Raw genomic sequence first — 24,581 nt, forward strand, 5'->3', positions numbered from 1 at the left:
TTCCTTAATGAAATAAGGAGCTCCGTTCTGAAGACCAAACGTGAGTGCTTTGCTGTAAACTTTTCAACCCTATCTTTTCTTATTGCTATAGCAATTAGTGGCCTGACTCGTGTGTAAGAGGATGATCTGACAAGTGGCAAAGGTAGGGAAGGGTGTGTTGGGGAGGGGGGAGTGGTGTTTCTTGTGGTGCTACTCTAAAAATTGCAGGTGCATATAGAAATTGAGACACAAATGTATTCAGAATAATAAACCTCAGTAACTTTCATTGTACTCTGTTGATGCACAGTGATGGGGCTGTTTTGTAGCTGTTTTAGAAGACGGGATGTGGAAATATGTTCATGTATGGGCTTCAGCTTCATGATTTTCCAAGCTGCTGGTCAGCCAGGTCCGCTGTTAGATCAGGTATGCAATGAAACACTGAGGGGAAAAAAAAAAAAGCTATTAAGATGAGATCGGTGTACTTTAACGTGATGCTGCTGAGATGTCAGCAACAGCCGCTGCTAACAGCCGGCACAGCCGCTTTCTGCTCGTGCCCCGCAGCCCGGCGCAGCTGGGCGGTGTTTGCGCGCACGTTGCGGCTCGCAGCCCGGCTGTCCTCGTGCATCGCACAGCTTTCTGCTGCCGCTGGTCGGCTGCTCTTCAGCAGCTGCGGCGATTTGTTTGTACCGTCCCCGCCCTTCTGGCCGCGGTGTCTTTTCAGGGTTCTTCGTAACGCCTGCATCGTTTGTTTTCCTTTCTTGCCCTCTCGCAGTTCCCGAAGGCTCTGCACTGCGCGCCCCCGGCGGACCACGGAGCGGCTGAGCCCTGACGAACTCGGTGCGTGCAGCGCGCGGGAGGGGCGTGGCTAAACGGAGGGGGCGTGGTCACAGGAGGGCGTGGCCGCGCGGAGGGGCGTGGTCACGGCGCGGGGGCGTGGCGCGCGGCGCGGCGGGCGGCGCATTGTGCGCGGCGGCGGCGGCGCGGCCATGGAGCGCTGGACCGGGCGCGTGGCGTTGGTCACCGGCGCCTCGGTGGGCATCGGCGCGGCCGTGGCGCGGGCGCTGGTACAGCACGGCATGAAGGTGGTGGGGTGCGCCCGCAGCGTGGACAAGATCGAGGTACCGGGGCGGGGTCGGGGGGTTCGGTCGCGGGAGGGGCGCGGCGGATCTCATAGCGGAGCTTCCTTGGGCCCGGTGGGGCGGATCGGCGGCTCCGCGCGCGCCCCGGCCGTGCCTCACCGCAAGGCTTTTGCCGGCGGGACCGGACGGGGGCGGGGGGCGGAGCGGTGCCTCGCCGGGCGCTGCGGGCTCCCGTCGTGGTGCCGTAGGAGCGGTCCGAGCAGCGGGGCCGGTTCCGTTCCCTGAGCCGCGTCTGTCCGGGCGGGCTCAGCCTGCGGGGAGCGGGCCGGGGAGCGTTCAAGGACACGCGAAGCGGCGCTCGGAGGGTTTCACGCGCTTCGTTAACGTTAAAATAAGACTTCGGTCCTTAATGCGTTCCTTACTCCTCCGACGAGCATCCCGAGAGCCGACTCGCAGCGCTCACGTGTTGCCGTAGAGGTGAGGGAGACCTCGCGGGGCCGGCCGCGATCGGGGGCACCTGTGGGCATCGCTGTGCGGCTGCGAGAGCAAAACCGCAGCTGCTGCTCAGAGGAAGGCAGAGCTGAGCGGCTGCGCTCATTGCTGCTCGGTGCCGCGCCGCTGGGGCAGGGAGGCTGCATCCCGTGTTGGTGCGTCCGGGGGGTGTGGAAGCGGTCTGGGAAGCAAATGAATCCGTGCCGCCCTACGAGGCTTAAGGAAGTGCTGATTCCTTCTTTTTTTTCTTTTTTTTGAGGTTGTTTCTTTTTCGTTTGTTTGCCTTGTATGGGAAACTGGGATCTGACAAACTCAGGGCCGGATGGGGCCGTGGGAGGGCTCACAGCTCTGCGGGGAGGAAAGCTGCAGGCAGTGCAGGGCTGCTGTGTGCTGCCCTGATCCATTGGGATGGTCCTGCTCTGCCAACCACACCATGAATGAATTGCCCAAGAGACCCCAAGAAACAGAGCTTCCAGTGGGGCTAAAAAATGGTTAATGCTCTGAAGAAACAGAACTTCTATTCTTTATCAGTCAGAAGGACGCACGCCGCTTGCAGGGAGGATGAAACGTACTGATAGAACCTCCTGAGCTGCCCTCTGGGATGGCTTTCCTTGGGGTCTCCCAGCGCTTCGGTGCTGCACACAACTCAGCCATGTGATGGATGATCTCTCTGGGTTGTTTCAGTACACGGCTGTGCTGAGCAGCACTGAGTGCTCACCTCTTGCTGCTGTCATCTGTCGAGTGCTTGAGTTAAACAGTGAGGCTCGTGGTTGGCCTTGGTTGGCTCTTTCACCCAGGCTCTCAGGACCGACTCGTGTTTGCAGCCATTTGTTTTGGTAGGTGTCTGGGCTGTGTTTAGTTCCGTTGCTATTCTGGTTTTATTTATGTGCAGCGTGTGTCCTTAATGAGGAAGAAAATGCCAGAGATGCTGCTTGCTGGATGGGACTGGAGCTCGGGGTGGCCCAAGGTCACAGCAGGACGGCTCCATCCCTCATCCTGCTGCAGGTGGGGCTTCTCGCTGCACCTTTGGGAGATCTGTATATGATGATAACCAAGCTTTTCTCCAGGATCTTCGGCTTATTTTTTCTCTTTAGAGATGTTCAGGCCTCAGATTTGAGCCCACAGAGGGACTTGGGACTTTAGATGTGTTTGTATGATCAATCTCAGAGCGTGGGCAATGTGGAGGAACCTGACCCGTGAGGCTGCTGCCAGTGGATGGGCTTTGGGCACACGGAGCAGTAGGATGGAAGTGAGAGAATTGTTCTTTTCCCTCAATTAGTTATCGTGTAACCATGAAATACACTCATCTGTTACCTCTGGCTGCTGTTTTCTAAGCTGTTGTTTGTGGGCACGTTCTAGGAAGGTGTCCTGGCAGGAGCTGTGGTGGGATGAGGAGGATGTGCTGCTCCTAGGAGGGCTTTGGTCACAGAGGGCAAGATAGAGTGGTGAGAAGCTGCAGGGCAATGGGAGGATGAGAGTGGTGATGGGGGGCTGAGAGCTTGGTGCTGTGAGGTGTGGACACAGGGGGGGCTGGAGCATCTGAGTGATAGGTACTGCAGGACAGATCTTTGTGCTCTCTTAAGATTGAGTGGTTCACTAAATACTGCTGTAAATAGTGATGTGTGGAAGAGTGCACCCAGAAAAATAAACCTAGAGATCTTGAGATGGGAAGAGTGCAAATGGTGCAATTGAAAAACAGGGATATGGTGCTCGCTTTGTAGCAATGAGCATTAGTTGTGTTTTTTTTTAATGCTGTGCACTGGAGTCACCCATTTCAAGGCGAGGTTGCAGGAACCACTCCACATGGTGGCTTTACAGCCTGCTGTAAACGACTGAACGAGTATGCAGTCTCATGGGGAGTTTAACGTGGGCAATAAATGCTATGTCAAGATTTCTTAATCTCTTGGAAAATCAGATAAGGGCTCCAGGCAAGATAACGAGTGAATTGCAAAGCTGTGGTTCTGGTATTAAGGCTGTGTCACGACTCCAGCGCTCCTTATTTGACTTCAGAATTGTTACTGGCTCACGGGCACTGCAGCAGCCTTGTTCTGTGCCATACAGAGAAGCTCGGACGGAACCCAGCGCTATGCTGTGGCGTTGCCTCTTCTTTCCAAACTGGCTTTGATTTATTTTTCTCTCCATTCACCCCATTATCTGTGCAGGCATGGTGACAGTTCACTTCCCCTTTGTGGCTGTGTTTGAGCTGCAGTGCTGACCCCTGTGCAGCCCTCACGCAGCGCTCAGCCCGGCCGGTTCCCCACAACAGCCCTTTGTTTGCACCCTTTGTGCCGCTCTGCAGCTCCGTGTGTGTGGGCCAGCAGCGGTGGCTCTTGGGCTACAGTCAGACTTTGGAGAGCGAAATACAATTAAAGTGAATTTACTTCATTCCTGCACGTCGGAAGATAATTTGGGTTGAAAGCTTGCTCGAAGTGCAAAGCCTGGAGTTGTTAGCAGCAGCCGCGGACTTCTTGGCATGTGGGCTTACGGAGTGCTCTCTACTCTCCTTTGTGTATTTCAAGTCAGAAGTGAGCTTAAATGCTCCATGAATTAGCCCAGAGCTTTTTGCAGATGAAGCTGCTCCCTATTCGTGGTGGCTGTGCTGTCAACCACCAGCTGGGCCTGCAGTGTGAGCTGCAGCGTCCCGTGGACCAAAGGCAGCACATCACTGGTGGTGCCTACATTGCTCATCCTGTAGCCTGAGAGCAGCTCTGGACGTGCCCTGGTGCTTTGGGAGCACAGGGAGGTGTGAGCTGCAGTAGGACAGGCTGTGCTGCCAATGCTTTGGAGAACACCAGGGAGATTTAGAGATGGATATCGTGTGGTTGTTGTCATTGGGGAGATGATAGAGCTGTGCAGGAAGCAATAAATGTTGCTTAAATTACAAGGTTTAACTGACTGATTCTAATGCATTTGTGACAGTTATTGATCAAAGGTAACATTTACAACCGGGGGACTGCGTCCTCAAGGTTAGATCTTGCTCAAGAAATAGCCTTTGATAAGCTGAGCTGTTGCTTGCAGGCTGGAGCAGCCCAGCTCCTGAGGAGGCAAGGGCTCCCTTCACTGTGACTGTGTGGGAAGGGGAAGGGACAGATGCTATGCACGTCCCCTGCAGCCATTGCGTGGCAGCTGGGCTCTGGCCCAGGCTGTGAGGCTCTTGGCTTCGTGGTGCTTTCAGGCAATTGATGTAAAGGCAGAGTTGTTTCGTAGCAGGTGAGTGTGGAATGTCACTACGCTGTGTGTGGGTCCCCAGGCAGGAGGTTGCCTGGTTCCAGCAGGTCCTGTGCTGTGACTTTGCACTGCGGGGGTTGGGCTGAGCTGTGCACGTCCCATCCATCCCCAGGGGGCCTTGGGCACAGCCTGGCTGAGCTGCTGGTCTGCGAGGGGACCCTCAGTTATTTTTAAGGCAGCGGTTGCAGGTCTCAGCAGGATAATCCTAAGGCAGATTCTGCTTGTGAATGAATGACCTTCAGAATCTCCTTGGCCTCTGGAAGGGCAGTGATCACCGTTCCTCCCAGGTGCTGCCATTGTCACTCATCCCTGACCAGATCCTTTCCTGATAAAATGAGAGATCCCATAACTGCTGCTCTGCGCAGCGGGAATGAGCGCTCAGCTGTCTGATGGCTTTCCCCATCTGTGAGGTGTGCGGGGGAAGGGTTGCTTTAAAACTGCTTCCATTCATCCTCCCTCCCCCTTAACGTGATTTGGAATTGTCTCATTGTGTGTTCTGTGCGCTGGGGTTTGTTAATGGGCAAAGCTCTGCAGAGGTAAGGGGGCACTGAGGATTTAACCCCAGCTCCTGCCAGCATCCCTGCGAGGAGTGCTGCTGCTCATTTCCCCCCAGCACTGCTGGGAAATGATCTCTCGCTCATCCTGGTTGTTCCTGTATGGATTTAAAGCTCAATCTCGTTGCATGGCATGAAAATGGGATGAGAGTGGCAGTGGAAGCACGGGACCTGTGCACTGGCTCTGCTCACCAGACTTTGCTCTCTGCTGCGCTGGCGCGACTCAGCTGCAGCCCTGCTGGGGCTGGTGGCTTAGCTCAGGATTAGCAGCGGCGCGGATGTGCCCGTGCTGATCCTGCCGTGCCCGGTGCCTGGCGTCATGCTGGTGGCCCTGCAGGCTCTTGGTCACAGTGTGTGGCACCCACAGCCACGCTGTCCCCGCTGCTTGTGCTGCACTGTGCCCGAGCCTTCATCTCTGGGCTGTAAATCCTGAGCGTGCAGCAATTCAGGACCTACACCTGAATGTTACCGCTGGGGGATATCGGAGAGCCTGGGAGGGAAGGGCTGCTGCTCTGCAAGCATGTGCTAATCTTTCTTTTTCAGAAGAGGATTCGTTCAGGATTACACAGGTGCAGAGCAGGAGCTGATGAGACAGATAAAGGCGTGGAGAGTGCAGCTCCTGCCCGGCCCTCGCGGTGCTGTGTGGGCAAACACCCAGTGCTGCCTGACTGGATACTGGAAAACAAATTGGGCCACGGAGCGCTGAAAGGGGAGGCTGGCTGTAGGCTCTTGCAGCAGGGATGTGCGAGGGGTGAGTTTTGGCCAGGCTCTAGAGAGTTCCTTGGCTGCTTTCCCCCCAAAGGAGCGAGGTGTGCTCAGGTTTTCCTGGCCTGGTTCCCTGTGTGAGGAGCTCGGAGTGCACTGTGAGGTGTCTGGGGCTGCTCGGGTGTCCCACAGGTGTGGACAGCAAGGCTGGGAGCAGAAAAGCCCCAGGAGAGCTTGTGGCAGAGATGTGGACAGACACCTGCTGCCCTTGTGGTGCTCCTGCATCTCCTGCGCAAACACGGCGATGCACTGGTTACAAAGCTGATGCACTGGTTACAAAGCTGATGCACTGGTTACAAAGCTGATGCACTGGTTACAAAGCGTGTAGCATGGAGATGTGTGCTGTTATCTGCTGGGCGCGGCGATGTGTGCTCAGGTTGCCTTGGCAATGTGCGCTGGAGCGGCGGCGATGCAGCAAGATGCATGAGCTGTCACTCTGCATGCAGGGAGGCACAGCCTCCTCCCACCCCCACCTCCTCCCCCCCAAACCCCCCTCCGAGGGCTGCTGAGGGCCGGAGTGGCTGTGGGACAGCAGCTGCAGCCTTTGCGAGGGCGTGGGAGCGCTGAGGGAGGAAAACATCCACGTGCCTGGCTGCATGGGAACCTGCTGTATGTGCTTTGGAGCTGAGAAGTGGGCAGGCACCCACCATGCTTGTTTTAGGATAGTCATAGCTCAGAATAAGCAAGGAATATTGCTCTAATGAGCTGTCATAGTAGTGGCAGTGCTTCTCCTTCTCCTCTGCTCCCGTCTGCAGCAATGCGATCTGAGCAAGCACCAAAAAAAAGTGCCTTCAGCCTTGACTTAAGGAGCAATTGTTGGAATGCCTTAAGGTAGCAGGAGCTTCCAGGGCGATGGAAATGCAGTAATTTGGCTTCTGTGTGCAACACTAGAAATTTAAAATTAAGTGAGCTAGAAAAAAATGTCTTGAATGCTTAAGCACTGAAAGGTACAGGGAGCAGAGAGGGCTCGGGGAGAGAGCAGCACGGCTCCTCAGCCTTCTAGGGGGACTGCTAACAGCATGAGAAGGACATGACTGCACAACCAGACGCTTCTTTACCTGGGAACCTGGCTGAGATTCCTGAGCTGAAGCCAGCTGAATGGCTCTTGGGCCACATCTCACCTGTGGACAGGAGACAGCGTTCATGAGATGGGCTTGTTGTGTGGCCCAAAGGCAGGTGCTGCTATAGGATCCAGCTACAGAGCTTGGGTAGCATCTGGCATGAGATGCTGAGGTGTCACTTGGTGCTGATGGAGGATGTGCTGCCCCCTGGGTGCCCATCCACATTGTTTCCCACTGCTGGGAGCAGGGAAGCATCAGAGATGTCCAAGAAATTTTCCAGGCTTTTATTCCCTTCTCTTGTATAAAGTGGGATCTGTTTTCTTGGGATTATTTATGGAACATGCTGATTTTATGTGCCACCTTTGTGTCTTTGCAAGGTCTGTAAAATAAGTACATTTAGAGCGCTGAAGGATGAAAAAATAGAGGGACCTCAATTTTCTCCAGCTTTTGAGCTTTTTCTTTCCTTTGACAGTGTCGAGAGTTTCTGGAGCAGCATAAAAATAATTCAGCCTCCCTGATTAAACAGTCTGTGCTTCAGATGCACTTCAGGCAAACAGTCTGAAACCAGTGCTAATGCTTCCTCCTTCGTGGTTTTCCTGCTGGTGCCCCCAGCTGAGCTCTGCATGTTTGCTTTTCCATTTGAACCCTATTTTCCATGCTATCTTATCCCTACCGTTCTGCCTTGTTTTGGAACAGAAGAGGATCTGAGCTGAGGAGCAGTGATTTGCAAACAATAAGTAAAAAGCATTGATCTAAAGCTCAAGAGTGGTAAGGAGAATCACTTTCCCGTTTTATTCATTTAGAAAGTCCTTTGAGGCTCCTGTGGGGGCTCTGTCTGGGGACCTGACGCCATACAAAAGGAGCTGGAAGAAACCTGAGGTACTGATCATATGCAGCAAAAAGCCCCAGGTCCTGGCTTGGGGGGGGCTCAGTGTGATTATCTCCTTTTTGCAGAGAAGGAATCCGAGCTCTGAGTCTTGCCTGTGGTCACTGAACTCGCCATGGGAATGGCTGGACTGAACCCCAGCTTTATGCGCCATACGCTGTTGCACTGGTATTAAAACTTAATTAAAAGAAGCTTCAAACTTGCCAATCAGTAAAGTGAAAGGATTTTTAAGCCCCCAGTTTTCTTTTACAACTGTGGTGCTGTTCATTAGGTTTTTTTTCTCCTTCATTTCCTTTAGATAGCAAATGTAATTGGGGTGACTTTAGTTTCTTTCCACTTGGTTTCTTGGTACAGCTCCATATTTAAGCATAGGCTAAATCAGTAGGATGCAAGTACCTGTGATGAATGGCAGGTCAGATTAAAAATTACCTAATGGCTTCTGCTGGCTTTAATCTCTCTGAACTAAATGTGTCTGCAGTTAATAGGATGGTTTGCCAAATAAAGCCCGACATGATGCTTTTCTTTTTTGCCTCCCCTTAAGAGTCCCCTGAAATGTTTATATCAATTAGTTTTGTAGAACCATGTCACCAGGACTGAATGTAAATGCTTGGTGCTGTGCCCTCTGTAAATGTCTTGTGCACAGAGAGTGCTAAGTCTTGGAAGAACAAACTGAGTCCTGATGTTTGGAAATCATCCATTAAGTGTAAGGCATCCTTTCAGCCCTTCAAAAGTGGACAGCTAAATAACGTATGGTAAACATCACGACCAGGGATTCTTCTCTGTCCCACTTGTGTGTAGGTGCTGGGTGCCTTTTTCATTTGCTCAGTCCTTCGTTCAGCGTTGCAGAGGATTTGAGATAAATCACGGCGGTGTCAATGGAGAAATTGGGCTGTGAGCAGGAGGTGTGTTGTGGCCTGTGCATCTCGTGTGCATGCTGCCATTTTGGCTCACTGTTTCTCACCAGCAATTTAGGTGCCCAGAGCAGAAAGCTGATCTTCCCCAGCTAGCTTGAAACTCCATGAGTGCCTCCTGGAGCTGCATGTGCACCAGAATTAGGGGGCTTGCAGCAGTGGTGCTGAGTGACTCTCAGTTAAACGTTGTAACCAGGCTGTAATTATTATTCCTTTCTTGTCTCATCTTAAGTTGAGCAGTGCCAGCAGACCCATCTCCAAGCAGGTGGAAGTGGAGCGGTGCAGAGCTGATAGAAGTGCTGGCTGTGGGTTGGTGCTGTGATGCACACTCGCTCTCGAGTTGCTTCTGAAATCTAGGAAGGCAGCTTTTATTTCTTCTTTGCATATGTGGCTTTTCTTTAAGTGGAACCAGCATTCATTGAGGGGCTTAACTATTGCTCTGGAAAAAAAATAAATCTGCAGGCTCCCTAATTAAGAGACTGCCTTTACGTGTGCCTACGAACTGAGCCGTGGTTGATGTTCCTTTGAAGAGCCTGTGATGGCTTTATCTGGAGACGTGTGCAGCACGTTCAGCTCAGCCTGGTGTCAGTGCTGCTCAGCGCTTCGTTTTCAAAGGGAATTTGTTAGCATGAGTGCAGCCTGAGAGATGAAAGGATCCGTGCTGATTCCCATTTGAGGCGGTGAGAAACCAGGCAGGAAAAGCAGGATCTGGGGAGCTGTTTGTGGGCAGCTTTCTGTGGTTGGTGGTGGCAGGGGAGCCTTGCTGTAGTGAGGCAGAGCTTTCTGGTGGTGTATGGAGAGGAGAGGTGTGCAGGGTGGCTAGCAGCTCCTTTGCATGCCTCTGTGCTATGGCATGTGGTGTATGGGCCCCTCCTGCCTCCGTCCAGGAGTTGTTCTGAGAGCTGCACCGAGTAGCAGAAAGTGACAGCTGAACATGGAAACTGAGATATTGAACATGGCAGCTCCCTCTGGGCCGCGGATAAGCTTGTCTGGCTTCCCCGGCTGTGTCCCTGGGCTCTGTCTCCTTCCAGCCAGCTCCCATGGCACAAGTCTTCTCACGGGGGGTTGGCTTGGGTTCCTCGTGCTTGTATTTATCTTTTAACATCATTGCTGTGACCTGGGGGGGAGGGAGGGTGCAGCAGGGCTGGGTTTGGCTGCTCTCTGTCTCACCTGAAGGTTATGAAGGATGTGAGGAGGGCAGCCGTGCCCACTTTTTCCCACCTGTAAGTTTGCAGGAGCGAGGCCTTATCCCTGCTGTACTTTTAGCATCCTCCAGCAGGCCTTCGTTCTGCCTATCATTTCCTAAATGTCACTCTTGCAGTTTTTTTCCCAAACTCTTTTCTAAAGGGTTCACTAAAAATACACATGTTTTTCAGATGTGACCAGCACATAGCCAACAAGATTGCACATAAAGCAAGGTGAAACCAGCCCCGAGGGGCTGCAGGGTTGGTTCGGTCCCGGGGGCACCTTTGTTCTCTGTTGGGCAGAAATATTGCTGAGCTCAGCAGCAGTGGAGCTCTCCTGAGAGCAAGATGCTGTTGGGATGCATCGATCTCCGGCTGAACTCGTTGTGCCTGTCCTCTCCTGGCTTGATGCTGTGACAGCAATAATAATTCCTGTGCTGCTGCAGTGCCTTCACTGAGCTGTACCGGAGGGGCAGTGGTTGCAGGAGCAGATCTTTAGGCTCAGGATGGTTTCAGGATGTGGTCTGAGATCTGTGGAGACCTGCAATCTGCTGCTGAACAACGAGCATGGCAAACTGGAGGGGGCTTAAACTTGCAGTCAGGAGCTTGCATCACCTCTGCCTTGGTCTTAGGGATTGAGAAAGGTTGAAAATCATTTACCAAGCAGAGCTCTTTGTGTCTTTATTGCTCTGAGGCAATGTGTTCTGGGTGCTGAGAGGGAGGGTGGTGTGGGTAAAACTTTGCTGCGAGGAGCTGATCACCAAAAAGAGCCTCTGGAAGGGCTGGGGTCAAGAGAACGTTTCAATGCTGGGAGTCAACTCCCAGTCTGCAGGTGGATTTTTTCCCCCTTTTTGGAGATGGTGACCAACTTGCCATCCTGCCTCAGAGTGAGCCGATGCCCGTCTGATTTTTCTCCCCTTCCAGTTTCCCTCACGTTCCGTGTTGTTATTTCTTTTGTCTGGTGTTTGTTTTGGGATCTGGTATCGCTCTGGCCCTGCACCTTGCAGCACGCAGGCCTGGGCCTCGCTTCGGTCAGCGCAGCGGGTCGCAGCCACCTCCACAGGCGGGGAGGAGCCGCACAGCCGCCCCCAGCAGCAGGGGGAGATGTCACAGTGGGGACAGCGCTGCGGGCAGCGCGGTTGGAGTGACGCGGTGGACGTTTGTAGCCGGAGTCCATCTCTGTGGATCCCAGACATCACGTGGCCCCGCCGCGCTGGAAGCTGTCACCGTCCCCGCTGTGACACATCAGAGCTGAGATGCTGCTTCTCGTTAGCGTCAGGGGAAAGGGGCATCGCGTGGAGGGTTTGGCTGCATCGTTAGCACGGGGCTGTCGGCGGCGCTCGGCCTTTCGTTTGCTTTATATCTGATAGAAGATCTGGAGGCTTGGGATAACTGTCGGTACTGATGAGGAATTGTGAGGCATGTGGTTGCCACGGCCTTCCTCCCCTTGGTGGTGTGACAGCCCTGCAGCGCGTCGGCCCGGTCCCACAGCAGCATTTATTGTGGTTTGCCAGCACCTGCTCGCCTCGAGCTGTATGGCTTAGCATGGTGGGCAGCACAAGAAATAGGTTAACACATTAAAGACAACCCAAAGCTATGGTCTACAAACACTCATTTGTAATAGACTGAGCTCTGTGGCTGAGGCCACCACACACCTGCAGCATTACAGGCCATGGGGGGAGGCTGCATCAGGCTGAGCTTGTAGCCCTCAGAGGTTCCAGGAATAAACTGTAGCCCCTGTTGTTCCCATTGCACTGTGAGGCTCGTGGTGTGCCATGCTTGGTGTGCAAGCATCATGCCTTGGTGCTGTTTGCAGTTCTTTGGTGCTGCTCTCATGCAAGTACATAATCACAGTGCAACTTCCAAGCAGCAAAAAGCAGCTCTGCTCTCCTGGGCCTGTCCCCAAACAGAGAAGGCTGATGGATGTTTTCTTCCTTTCTCTCTTCCTCAGAAATTGGCAGCTGAATGCCAGAGTGCCGGCTACCCTGGGACCCTCATCCCATACAAGTGTGATCTCTCCAACGAAGAGGAGATCCTGTCCATGTTCTCTGCCATCAAGACCCTTCACCAGGGAGTTGATGTGTGCATCAACAACGCGGGGCTGGCGCGCCCGGAGCCTCTGCTCTCAGGGAAGACAGAGGGCTGGCGGACAATGATAGACGTGAGTAGTGCTGTGGGAGGGCAGGAGCTGCGTGTGAGCAGTGGCCTGGGATCCCCAAACATGTATGTGGGACCAGAAGGGATGAAGGGACAAGAAAAATACTTTTTCACATTTCTATATTTTATTTTTTAATGGGATCGCTTTCCCATTGACTTTCCATTTGTTTAAACTATGCTCAGCTTATCTAGATTGCATAGATTATTTTCTTTCGTTCACCAGCACCGTTGTGCCCATCAGTTTTGTGCATGGAGCTGAGGACGGCTCCCCCTCTGGCCCTGACATGGCTTTGTGCTGGCTAGGCAGGAAGTGGAAAGGCATCGCGTACTGCTGAGCCACGCGCCTTCACCCCGGAGCATGAAAATATTCAATACCTTCAGTAGCATTTTTCCTTTAGATCAGTGTCTTTCTACAAAGTGATGAGCCTGGCTTTTTTTTTTTTTTTTTTCCCTCAGAATAGGAAATTGAATACCAAACACTGGCTTTTGTAGCTAATCCTGTTAGCTTTAGCAATGGGTTTTAAAACAGGCAGATTCTTTTTGGCTTAAAAAGCTGTAATGCTTTTGTCTTTGAAGCTTCATTTTCTGCCTGTAATCTGGTTAAAGCTCAATACCAGCAAACCCATTTCATCTGCCAAACAGAGAAGCAGTGCGAATTGTTGGTGCCATTCACAGGCAGCACTTCTCTCAGGGCGTTGCTGCCCCGAGGTGCTCCTGTGCATTCTTTTGGGACTTGTCACTGTGTGGCAGCCCTTCTCTGCACACACCTGGCATCCACAGCTGTGGACATGTGGGTGTTTGTGTGCTGTTGCCTTGCAGCTGCTGTAGGTTTCCCCTTGTATGCTCCGTGTTTTTGTACGTGAAAGCATCATCTTCATGGAGAATAGGATTTGTACTCGTGCCTTTGAGTAAAACCACATGTCTGTTTGAAAAGTTGTTAGAAGTTACAGGGTTGGGGCCCCTGTGTCTAAGAGCAGAGCCAGCCTGGATCTGTCTGCCCCACGGCAGCTGGTGGCCTTCCATCCAGCAGCAGTTCCAGGGGCTGTGTAAAGCAGAACAGGCACACAGAGGCCTCAGACTCCTGCTGCCAGAGTGAGAGCTGCTGTATTCTGTCTAATTAAGTTCTTGTTAGGATGTTGGCTGCTCTGCTCACTGCTGCAACTGCAGCCAAAGCAGGCTCTGCTTGGCTTTGTCTGCCCAGCCAGGCTTTTGTGGGTTGCCCAGCCCGGGTCACTGCACCGACGCATCTCCCTGCTCCCAGTTGCCATGGAATCTTTAAAGAAAATTAAGTGAAGTGTAGCTGAGGCTGAGTTGGAATAAAGCAGGGCACTTCCCAGCGTTGTTTTGCTGCGAGCCTGGCCCTGTGGGTCGCCTGCACCTTGTCCTGGTTGCTGTCATTCTGTCTTGTCTGGAAGCTTCAGTGTGTTGCTTTGTGTCACTCATGCTCCCTTTCCTTTGTTCTTCTGACCTTTTGTTCTTTCTGAAGTGGGCAGGCTGGAGCAGGGATGAGGCACTTGCCTGCTGCCTTCCTTCTGTGCTCCATTCCTGGAGCTCAGGTGGGAGCACTCCCTTGGTCTCATCTTCCACTAGTTTTCAGAAGCAAGGATTTGGAAGGGGATTGCCCTGTAGGGTACGCTCTGTGCTGGTATCTGTGGTGGCCAGAAGTGGGATTTGGGAACCTTTTGGGGTCCTCCTTCTTGTGGGCACTGCTATGTGTGCCCTTTGGAGCTGCTTTGTGATGATGGGTGGTGTGGCAGGAGAGAGGCAAGGTTTCAGATCCCTGGGGGCAGGTTAGGAATCTAGGCGGGGGTATGTTTTATTCCCAGAGGTGATCTGCACTGCTTTGTCTGCGCTCACTTGCTTGACAGAATTGCTCTTGCTGTTTTAGCCTGGGGAATAGGCTGAGACACCTAAGCTTCACCTACTGGTCCCTGGGGTGGCAGCAGGGTCTGGGGAGGATGGATTTACACCAACAAGTCTCCCTGCTGCAACATGCCAGCACGGGGGAGCGCTCACCACATCCATTTCTTCTGCGTGCTCTGCAGCTTTCAGGGTCAGAATGGAGGAAAGCTGCCAGCACCTTTCACGGGCTGCTGACCAGGAGCAGGGAGGTTTCTTCCAAAGGTGGTCTGGAGAAGGATGTTAGCGAGCAGCGTGCTTAGAAACGTGGCTGGAGAGCTTCTGTGTGCTGCTGGGCTGCGAGATGGGGAAAGTTTCTAAACAGCCATCAACGTATTGATTTGGGAGGCATTAGGGCCTTAAATTAAAGGCATTTTTTTTCTTTTTGTTGAATTGATTTTTCTTTCCATGCATTTTTTATGAGCTTTGAGGCTGGCTGTCTATTTTCCAGGCTCCTCTCTCAGTATACATCTAACGGTTGAAAGTCGTGTTCTTATTTACTTATTCCTCTTCTTTAATGTTCCAGTTCCTTATTGTCTGGTATTTGTTCTAAAGGGAATGATCTCCAGGAGTTTATTCTTTTTGGTCTGCAGGAACGTCAAGTGAGGAAAATCACGTCCCCACCACTGTAGAGCAGTGCTGAGCGCTGTGCTGTCAGATAGCAGATGCAGTGTGTGCAAGAGAGAGAGCATTTTATCTCAGATGTGGTTCTGAGCCCTTCATCTTTTGATTTACAGCTTCCCCCTCTTTTCTCTCCACTTGTTTGTGAGCCTGTGCTTTATGTCAGGCTGGAGCAAAGTCCTCCGGCTGTCCCCGATCCGGTGCTGTGTACACACTGACTTGGGGCTCTGAGATCTGAGCAGCTCCTTCACGTTTTGCCTACTGACCTTTACAGCCAGGAATTCAAGCTGAACTTTCCACTTGCACTGTTCCAAGCACAAAGGACTGCAGCACACATCCTCCCATCGCTGTAGGCACTGAATGGGTTTGATTCTTGGCATTATTCACTGGCCAGTGAGGCTCTGTTCTTCTTGCTTTTATATACCATCTGTGCATGGATGTGTGTTCTGTAACCTGCGTTTGTGTGTGTGCTTAGGAGCTGGGATGCTCAGTTTGATATCTTAAAAAACACTGATTTGGGAAGCAAAGTGCTCAGCACCTCCAGAAGCTCAATCCTTTATGTTCTCCCAGGCTGACAATGGGAACTCATTAATTACTACAGTGTGCCCTTATTGTTTCTGTTGCATTAGCAAACACATGCCATGGTTGCAGACCTGCAGCTTTGTGCAGCACGCTGTGTGAACTCAGTGCAGATGTATTGACCATCTTTGCCAAGAGACCTTTGAACTTATTGTTCTTAAAATAGAAACAAGTGCTGAAAAATGTGTGGATATTTACCACAGCCTTTCTATTGTTTCTAGAATTGATGCAGCCATAGAACCTGCTCGTTTTCCAGGCATATTTTTAGGGTTCCTGAGTGCCTACTCTATGTTTTGAAATGGGATAGGGATCCCGAAATCCTGTGGGTGCTTCCAGGAGAAGAGCTGCCTTCCAGCTGGTGGTTTTGTGTCACTGCGGTGTGTTACCGTGTGGGCTCTGGCCTTTCCCATGTGGCTGGTGATTAGAATCTTGCTTTGCCAGTAGTTGTCAAAATGTTGTAACTGCCCACGCAAGGAAGCATCGCTGGGTGTGAGTCACTGTGCTGCAGCCTGGCTCCTTCCTGCTGTCAGGCTGATGTTACCCTCTAGTGGCCCATGGAGATGGAGTGGAGCAGGCAGTGACTGCAGCAGCAATGCACTGCCTTGAGGCTCGGTGCTTCTTGAGGCACAGAGGAAAACAGAGAGGAGGGGGTCTGGGTTGCAATTACCTTTTATTTTATAATGCTCGAAGTTGGCTCTTCGCTCGGTTGATGTATGAGACTGGAGCAGCTTACTCCCACTCTCCTTGACTTTTACTGTGAAATCCACAAGATTTCAAGTGCCCTGCCTGTTCTGGGCTTTGCTCCAGTGCTGAGGTGCTGCTTCTGCTGACATGTCTGCGAAGTTGTGATTCTATTTCTTCCTTGCGCAGCCAAGGTAAATCTTCAACCTGGTGCTGGGGAATTATCTCTATGGTTCCAGGTACAATGGCTGAGATATCTGGCAGTGACTGTGTGCTCAACCAAAGTGCACTTGGATTAGAGTGATTACTTCACTTACTGTTGCATGGGTACTCCGTGTTAACATGGGATCAGATAAGAATGCTATTTATTTATGTAAAGACCAAAACCCATAAGCATATTCTCTGTTAATGAACAGAAAATAATGACCAAGACAGAAGCAATGGCTGAAGATCCTTCAGCTGTCCCCCAGCCATCCTTCCAGTGTGTTGCTCAATAATCACACCTCTGAAATCCATCTCTTTTTGCCTTTTGCTTTCTAGTCTCCCATGTAATGTTCTTCTCATGTGGCTGTGTGTCCTTTTGTGTCACCAACTTCTAGCTAGCCCTCCCCAGTTTTTGTTTCTAAGTTTTATGGAGATGACAGACAGCCACTTACTGTCCACATGACCTTTTTCTCCCTGCTTCTCCCATTTATAGTTACACCTGACTTCTGATTCATCAGAAATTTACTTTTTCCTGGATATTTAGTTCACAGTAGTGCTTTTAAACTTGCTTGGCCTGCTTGCTTGGTTAAAAAGTGACATGCCATTAGGTAGGCCTGCCAGCATGTCCTGCACTGAAATGGTTTCATCCTTTCTAGAGCGCTTCAGCAAACACTTTCTACCTTTTGGCCTCTCTTTTGAACATAAAGCACTACAAACTTGAGCAGTTAGCACTGCTGCTGACTGCTCATCAGTCTCACACATACCTTGGGTGGGTGCTTGGTGCTCTTGTATTACAGGTGTATTTCCATATTACATGTATTACAGGGGAATTTCCATCTCTCTACTTTCCTGGAAACTTTGAGTGTGTGTTTTATGGCCAGCGAATTGTCAGTCTGTGCTCTAAAGGTGGCACCTTGCAGCGATGATGTGACTTCAGTATAACTGAACCACAGCATGCTGGGCCGTGGTGGTTCAAAGAGCAAGTACTTGGAAAGCTGTGGGTTGTGTGCTAAAGGATACACCACCTTTTCCTTCTTTCCTAGGTTTACCCAGTGGAGGAGGATATTAGCAAACAGCATGGCAGATCAGTGGCTTTCATATCTCAAGGGTTCCTTGCCCCCTTAGGCTCTCCTCAGAACCTCAGGATGATCCTTGGCTCCATCTGTGCATCGGAAGCTCTTTGGCCATGTGGTTTGCAGTGCCTAGAAGTGCCTGGCTCCCTGACAAGGCGCTATCTGGGGATTTCCACTTTAACTAGCTGACCTAATTACCCACTGCTAGCGTCCTATCGGCTCTCCAAACCCTGGTGTGCTCAGTGCTGTATGAGATAATTTTGTCTCCTGGAAGGACTGCTGACTGTAGGGTGTTTGGGGCTCTCTTACCTTGCACACAGCCCTCACGCTTGCCCATAAAACTATAAAGTCTGTTTGTTTTTGGCAGAGGCCAAGGCCTGTCTCACAAAACAGAACCTCTGTGCCTCTCCTGCCCAAACCCTTTGTTACTGCAACCCTGAGCACAGTTGCAATGTAATGTGGGCTGTGGGGGTGTGTGTGTGCAGTGAGGTGTGTGTAGGTGCATTTCCCTCTGTTGGTGTTGATAGGAAATGCCATGCACTGGGACTTGTGAATGCGACTGCGCTCACGTATGAGCTGTGCAGGACGGGGCTCCGTTGGTGCAGTTTTGCCCCAGGCCGATCATTGCTGTGAGGAGGTCTGTGATGGGAAGCTCACAGAGCCTGGGCTGCTGGTCTTAGTCTCCACTTCTCTTGTCCCTCAGGTCAACGTGATGGCTGTAAGCATCTGCACCCGAGAGGCCTATCAGTCCATGAAGGAGAGGAACATCGATGACGGTCACATTATTAACATTAACAGGTACACAGGGTGGGAATGCAGGATCTGCCATGTGGGATTAGAGCAGAGGAGCTTTCACCTTTCTGGGTGGGCTGATGGTCACCCAGGGGTGTGAGGGGTTTCTTAGGATCATGATGGCTGATTTTCCAAACTTTTTTTTTGATCCTCTGCTTGTCTAAATACAACAAAGACCAAATATGCTGTTGGTTCTTTCTCAAGACTCAAGACTCTTTCTCAAGCACTCTCCTTTCTGCTCTCTCCTCAGCATGAATGGTCACAGCGTTGTGCCACAGTCGGTGGTGCATTTTTACAGTGCCACCAAGTATGCTGTCACAGCACTCACAGAGGGGCTGAGGCAAGAACTCAGAGAAGCAAAGACTCATATACGAGCTACAGTGAGTACTGTAGGGGTTCTCCCTCTCTGCTGGCTTTGTGGGTGGCAGAGTGCTGGTAAGTTTTGTGGGGCAGAGGTCTGGGGTTTTTGCTTTCGTTCTTTTTAGTTTGTTTTTGGTTTTTCTTTTACTGGAGGAGAATTACAAATCCTATTAGGATGTGCTCTGTTCTTTTCCAGTGTATATCTCCAGGACTGGTAGAAACGGGATTTGCTTTTAAGCTTCATGATAATGACCCTGAGAGAGCTGCTGCAACCTATGAGAGCATTCGGGTAGGACATGGAGATATGGGAACAGAGAGAAGTGGCTCTGATCGTAGTTTAACAATCTGTCCCCTGGCTAATTGCACAAGAAGCTATTTCTGTGGAGCGCATCATAATGCTTTCCAGAATAGTCAGCATCCTCCAAGTCAAGTCTTGGCACTCAGACCTCAGATATTGCACTCGTATTGAAACATTGTGCAAAGTCTCATTCAGGTTTACTTTCTCATTTTTTATATTTTTCTTACTTTGATGTACCTGTAAATAAATTGTCAGTCAGCTTTGAAATTTTGCAGGCTGTGACTTCTTTAATAAAGAGAAAATACAATAAGCAAGCATATCTACACAAGGATGGGTAAGAAGTGTGTGGAGCAAGCAGCTGGCATAGGATTTCTTGCTCTTCTCTGGAAATTTCTTTTGTAAGGATGGCAGTGCTTGAGCTGGCAGAGCTACTGTGCCAATAGTTTGGCGAGTTGCTTTGCCACACTGTAAGCCAGTGCAGCTCTTTTACCCATCCCCATAATGCCCTCCTTTCTGCTGAGCAGCTGCTCGTTTGCTCTTTGTCTTAGCACACCAGCCCTTTCTCTGATTGTTCAGAGACACATGTCACATGTATGTGACACATATGTGCAGATGCATCTTCTCAGCTCTTTAGAGAGGCGATGTCTCCGTATGTTTTTCTGCCCAGCATTTGAGGATTTTAGTTCTCGCAGACACCTCGAAGCATTTTGCAGAAAGATTATTCACATCAAACAGAAAGATCAGCACCAGACACTTCCTTTATTAATTTTTTAATGGATTACTTTTTTCCTGCTTGCTTCCATCTTTTTTGATATGCCCCAGTGACACTGTTGAAACTTGTTATTGATGGTTATGAAGGGATTTTATGGTTAATTTTTCTTAACAGTGTTCTTTGTCTAAGATCCTGTTTTCTGTCTTCCCAGTGTCTCAAAGCTGAAGATATGGCTAATGCTGTCATATATGTCCTCAGTGCCCCACCTCATGTACAGGTAAGCTGTGGTTGAGTTAAAGGACTCTGCTACAGGTATTTAAAGGAGGAAAGGGTAACTGCTGCCCTGATATTTGCTAATCAGTATTGCAGCTGCCATGTCAGCTGTGTGCTTAGTGGAACTGGGGATTAGTAGTGATCACATTTGTTTACAGTTCCCTTATGGCAGCTTTGGGACCGCGCTGCTCAGGCCACCCACACCCATGTATCCATCCAGGATTGCTCTGACTGCAGAGAAGGATTGTGCAAAGCAGGGGGAGTGGGAGGGATACAGGCACGTCTCGTCCCTTCTGGACAGTGCCATCTGAGATTTGCTGGCTGTCTTACAGCTGGTTCAGGTTCTGCCAGTTGCCAGATGTGTTGGGCTGGATCCTGCCAAGGTGCTTCTGCTGCCAGAGGGACTTCTTTCCTGGGAAACAAGAAATAAGTGACCAGCTTTGAGCTGGAACCAGGAGGAGGAAAGAATGGTGTCAAAGTTTAGGATGTTGACTGAGTTGCTGTTGCAAAAGCAAACTTTGATCACGAGATGCTTAGCAAACCCATAGTATGATCTCTGCTCCTTTGGAGCAAGGTGCAACCATCTTGACATTAGATCAGTCTAGAAGCACAGAAGCTGAAGGGTTCTGTCTCTAGTGAAGCTGGCCTTCTTGCCTTAAGAGCATAAAAGGTCCTCCTGGGGGCTGATGTGGAGAGGTAAAAGCAGTGCCTCTGTTTCACCCTCTGAGCAGGACCATGCTCAAGACTTGATTGTAAACTTTTATAGTTCAGTGTCATCTCATACTCTTTTCTGTGCATTTTTGCTCTTTTTTCCTTTCTGCTATAGGCAAACAAGTTGCATTCACATTTATTTCTCTTTAGTATCTCAGCTAAACAGCCTTATTTTTAGTTGCAGGAACTTCCTTTGTGTGCAGCTTACCACGGTAACAGTACAGCATGCGAGTACACAGTGCAAGGTTTAAAATATGTCAGTGCTGCAGCAAAATCATGTGCTGGTCTCTTCTAGATTGGAGATATACAGATGAGGCCCACGGAACAGATATCATAGCAAATGAAGAAGACCGTGAGCAGCACCGTGTATCCACTCCACTTGGAACCCTCTGGCAATGTGGGGTTTCATCAGCTGGCTAGCAACGTTTTATTCAAGTACCAAGGATCGTGTTTGAAGAATTATTTTTCTCTCCCTCTCTCTCAGCTGGTGCTGGTATGGAGCCAGTTTTAAAAAATACATATATAGTAGTGGGTCTCTTTATCCCCTACTCCTTTCAGAAACTGAGTAAGAGTAAAATGTATTTGAAAATAATGCAGGGAAGTGGTTTGTGGAAGATTGTCTCCAGACTGGTTTATTCTTCCTTTTGCTTTCTTTTCAAGGTTGGTTTGATCTTATTTGATGTCTGGACGTAGGTGAAGTGGCACAAGGTGTTTGCCAGCTTCCATGTGCTTAGGGTTTGAGATTTCTGGTGGATGTCATCCATTTAATTTTTACGTTTCTTCTCATCATTTTGATGCTTATTTGGTAACGATGGATGTGATATTTTCTTCTCTCATATCCTGCTGCCCTAAAGCCGATGTACAAACTCACCCTGCCTCCCCATACCCTTCTTTTGCATTCATATGAATTGTGCCTGCCAAGTTTGAGGAGGTATAAATGTGTGTGCTTGCTGTTTCTTTCTTTCTAGGTAAGTAGGTAATTAGTTTTGGGAAAAGAACCTGTATTTTTTGCAGGTTAGAATGATCTAAGTGGCATAGGTACAGTAAGAGTGAGTTGTTTGGTATTTTTAATAAAAATTAAATGTGCTGTCTTGTGACCACCTTTATCCTTGGTATCATCTCCCAGCACTCCTGTTGGTTTTCTGTACGTTTGATATTTGCATGCATTGATGATTTTTGGAAGTATTGATCGGTCTTTGAAAGATGTATGATGCTGTTTAAATGCTGATCACTCTTAAGTTGGAAATATTGGAATTTTGTTTATATGCAGAGATACAAACTCGGAGAGAGAGAGAGTGAAACGAACCATGCTGAAGCTGTCCAAAATGAAAAGATATTAATAGGGGCATTTGCCCACAAAGCAGTAGGTGAAAGGTCTGCTTTGGATCTACTGGTTTTATGCTGGTGTGGCCCCATTGTTTTGCTCTGGGTTTCCTCTAACTCGAGGGAGGGGGAATTTAGCCCCCTGGCTGTTACACACACAGCTGGAGACGACTTGAGTTGTTTTATTTACTCTTGCAGTGTGGCAGAAACATCTGCATTGAGCCCAACGTGATTTGGCGCTGTTAACATTAATGTTGCCTTAAGATTGCAGTCTCTCTCCTGCTGTACTTTGGATTTCCTTTAGCACTTCAGCAGGTGAACACCTTGTTGGAGGTGGAGCAGGTACGATCAGTTGATTTGAGTAGAGGACTGAGAACCAGAGAAACTTGGTTTGGATTGTTTTGCTTATGCCAGTGTAGCTCTGTGGGAGTTCATCTGTGTTACACCACCATAAGGGAGACCAGAACCGGACCACTATGTCATGAATTTCAGCTCCCTGTTTAACCTTGGGCAAGTTGCTTTACCTCTCTGTCTCAGTTGACCCATCTGTAAAATGGGGATAATAATACTTACCTACCTCACAGGGGTGTTGTGAGGACTCGCAAACTGTTTTGTAAAGCACTTTGAATATGAGAAGCGCTATGTAAGTGCTGAGTGTTGATATGAAGTATTATTATTAATTAAATCTCACGATACATAGAATTCCTTGTGCCAAAGGTGAGCAAGCGTGGAAGGCTATAAGGGGGAAAGTGGTAAAGCATTCCTTCGTAATGGTAAAAACAAAGGCTACTTAAAGGCTGCTTGGCCCTGTTCTTTTCATCTTTATAAATACGCTCTCATGGTGTGTTCTGTCCCTCATCTGTCACCAGTTTCTGCTAGTAAGTACATGTAACCTTGTGTCTGGATTTGGCCTTTTAATTTACTCTGAGTGAAATTCATGCCCTGTGGCAAAGCCTTGCACTGCTCTGATGCACTGCCCTCCTCCGCTTAGCTGAGGCAGTGGCTCTGTGTAGGTTCTTGGTACAGAGCTGACTTTCACTTGCAGCACTGAGTTAGACTGTCCTGCAAGGAGCAGCCAGTCCAGGTCTGCACACAGCCAGTGATGCTCAGTGCAGTGGAGAAAGCCTGTGCTAGCTGGAAAAGCTATCAGCTTCTATGGTGCTGTGGGGCAGAATCCAGAGGCTTTTTGCCAAGGAAGGTCCAACCCCAAACTGTGATGTTCAGCTATACTTAGTATGAAAACTCGGAGTGTTTTCCATAGGTTTTCTTCCACAAGAGCTTGTTTAAACTCAACAGGTGCAGTGTGCACTGTTTTTTAGAAAGAAAAGACAGCTGAACTAGAAGTTGAGGGTCAAAAAAGAAAGAGTTGAGAAATTAGCAGGAAAAAAAACAGGGAAGGCTGTGGGAAGCACTGTTGAAATGGCTGAATTGGTGGCTGTAACTGTGTGCGAAATACAACAGCTGTTGAAATGAATGGCTCAGACAGGACCTGGCTTATCTTTCTGCTCTGCAGATGTAAGGCCTTGAAAAGGGGCCAGCGAGGACAGTCACTCCTTGCAGATGCAACTTGGCTGACCTGCAGCCCTGGAAGTGTTTTTTCTCCACGAGTGTTTGTAACATTTGCACATCTTTAAAACATCTCGTCCTTGAAATGGTATCTATTATTTTTTTCCATTTCAAATGAGATTTTGGGGGATGATTCTTTCTGCCGGATGACTTCCTGCCTCTGGCTGCTTTCCCACGTGAAGTGCAGCCCACAGAGGGGTTTGGCACTGGGTGCTCAGCCTCTCTGCCTCGTGTGACCTGGTGGCACCTCGAGCCTTCTTCCTGGGTTGGGATGAGATTGGCAACGTGACCCCAAGGCGTTCAGAAACCCCAGACAGGAGAGCGACCTGTGCAATTTATCAGTGGGCTTCTAACTGTAAACTAGGAAATAAAGAATAAAAAGAGAGGCACAGCGTAGTGCTTTTGTTGCATATAGTAGTTTGTGTTTAAACATAACATCCTTTTTACTGTTCACAGCCAAACCTATCTTTTGTGAAGAGTTCAAACAGAAACATGTGAATTTGGTTCCTCACGGGGGAAAAAAATTGCAATTGCTTTCTAGAGCAGAATAGCATCCAGTTTGTCCCGTGGATGACCTGTGGAGATTGGACTCGCCCTTCCCTGTTCAAATGAAGCCGCGCTCCACAGGGATTTGCTGAAATCCCCAGGTAGGCTGCTGGGTTTGGCTAAAACTATGCAAGGGATGAGCCAGTACTGCTGTGCAGACTTGGAAATTGAACTCTTTCAATCTCCCACACTTGTTTGAAGTGGGGTGGATTATTGCTGTTGTTAAATGAAGGATTTTTACTTTCCGGTCCTCTTTCAGGTTGTCCAAGTGCAGAGGTTCAGGTTTGCTGTCATTAAAACACGATGTTTTTGCAAATAAGTAGTGAGTAGCTGACTTGGCTGCCTTGCTGGATTTGAGGCAGGTGTTTCGGATGCCTTGTAAATAGGTAGAGAGCATTTGTGGAATTAAAAGCATGTTTGTTTTTTCTAATCTTGTGCTTTCCTCGTTTTTCCTATGTAATAAATGTCATCAGCTGTGTTAACGTTGCTGCACCTCTAGATGTGATGTGGCAGTGTGTGAGTGCTGCTGGCAGATCTCGGCTCTCATTTGGGTGGGAGGAACCACGGCAGCAGCAGGATGAGATCATTTTACTCAAGAAATCTCCATCTGTATAAACAGTTTGATGTTTTTGAAGGCTGTTGGTGCT

The 24,581-nt window shown here is 49.7% G+C and overlaps 1 protein-coding gene across 1 annotated transcript; it reads left to right on the forward strand.

Moving 5' to 3' along the window:
• Positions 1-934: 934 nt before the first annotated feature.
• DHRS11 (dehydrogenase/reductase 11) lies at positions 935-24,495 on the forward strand. Its single transcript, XM_031591495.2, has 7 exons — positions 935-1,097; positions 12,091-12,300; positions 18,057-18,151; positions 18,396-18,525; positions 18,702-18,794; positions 19,727-19,792; positions 20,795-24,495. Exons 1-7 carry the CDS (start codon positions 966-968, stop codon positions 20,834-20,836), a joined length of 768 nt encoding a protein of 255 aa, XP_031447355.1. The 5' UTR covers positions 935-965; the 3' UTR covers positions 20,837-24,495.
• Positions 24,496-24,581: the final 86 nt, after the last annotated feature.

The sequence above is a fragment of the Phasianus colchicus genome, chromosome 21 (assembly GCF_987193195.1).
Source record: "Phasianus colchicus chromosome 21, bPhaCol1.hap1.1, whole genome shotgun sequence".
NCBI lineage: Eukaryota > Metazoa > Chordata > Aves > Galliformes > Phasianidae > Phasianus > Phasianus colchicus.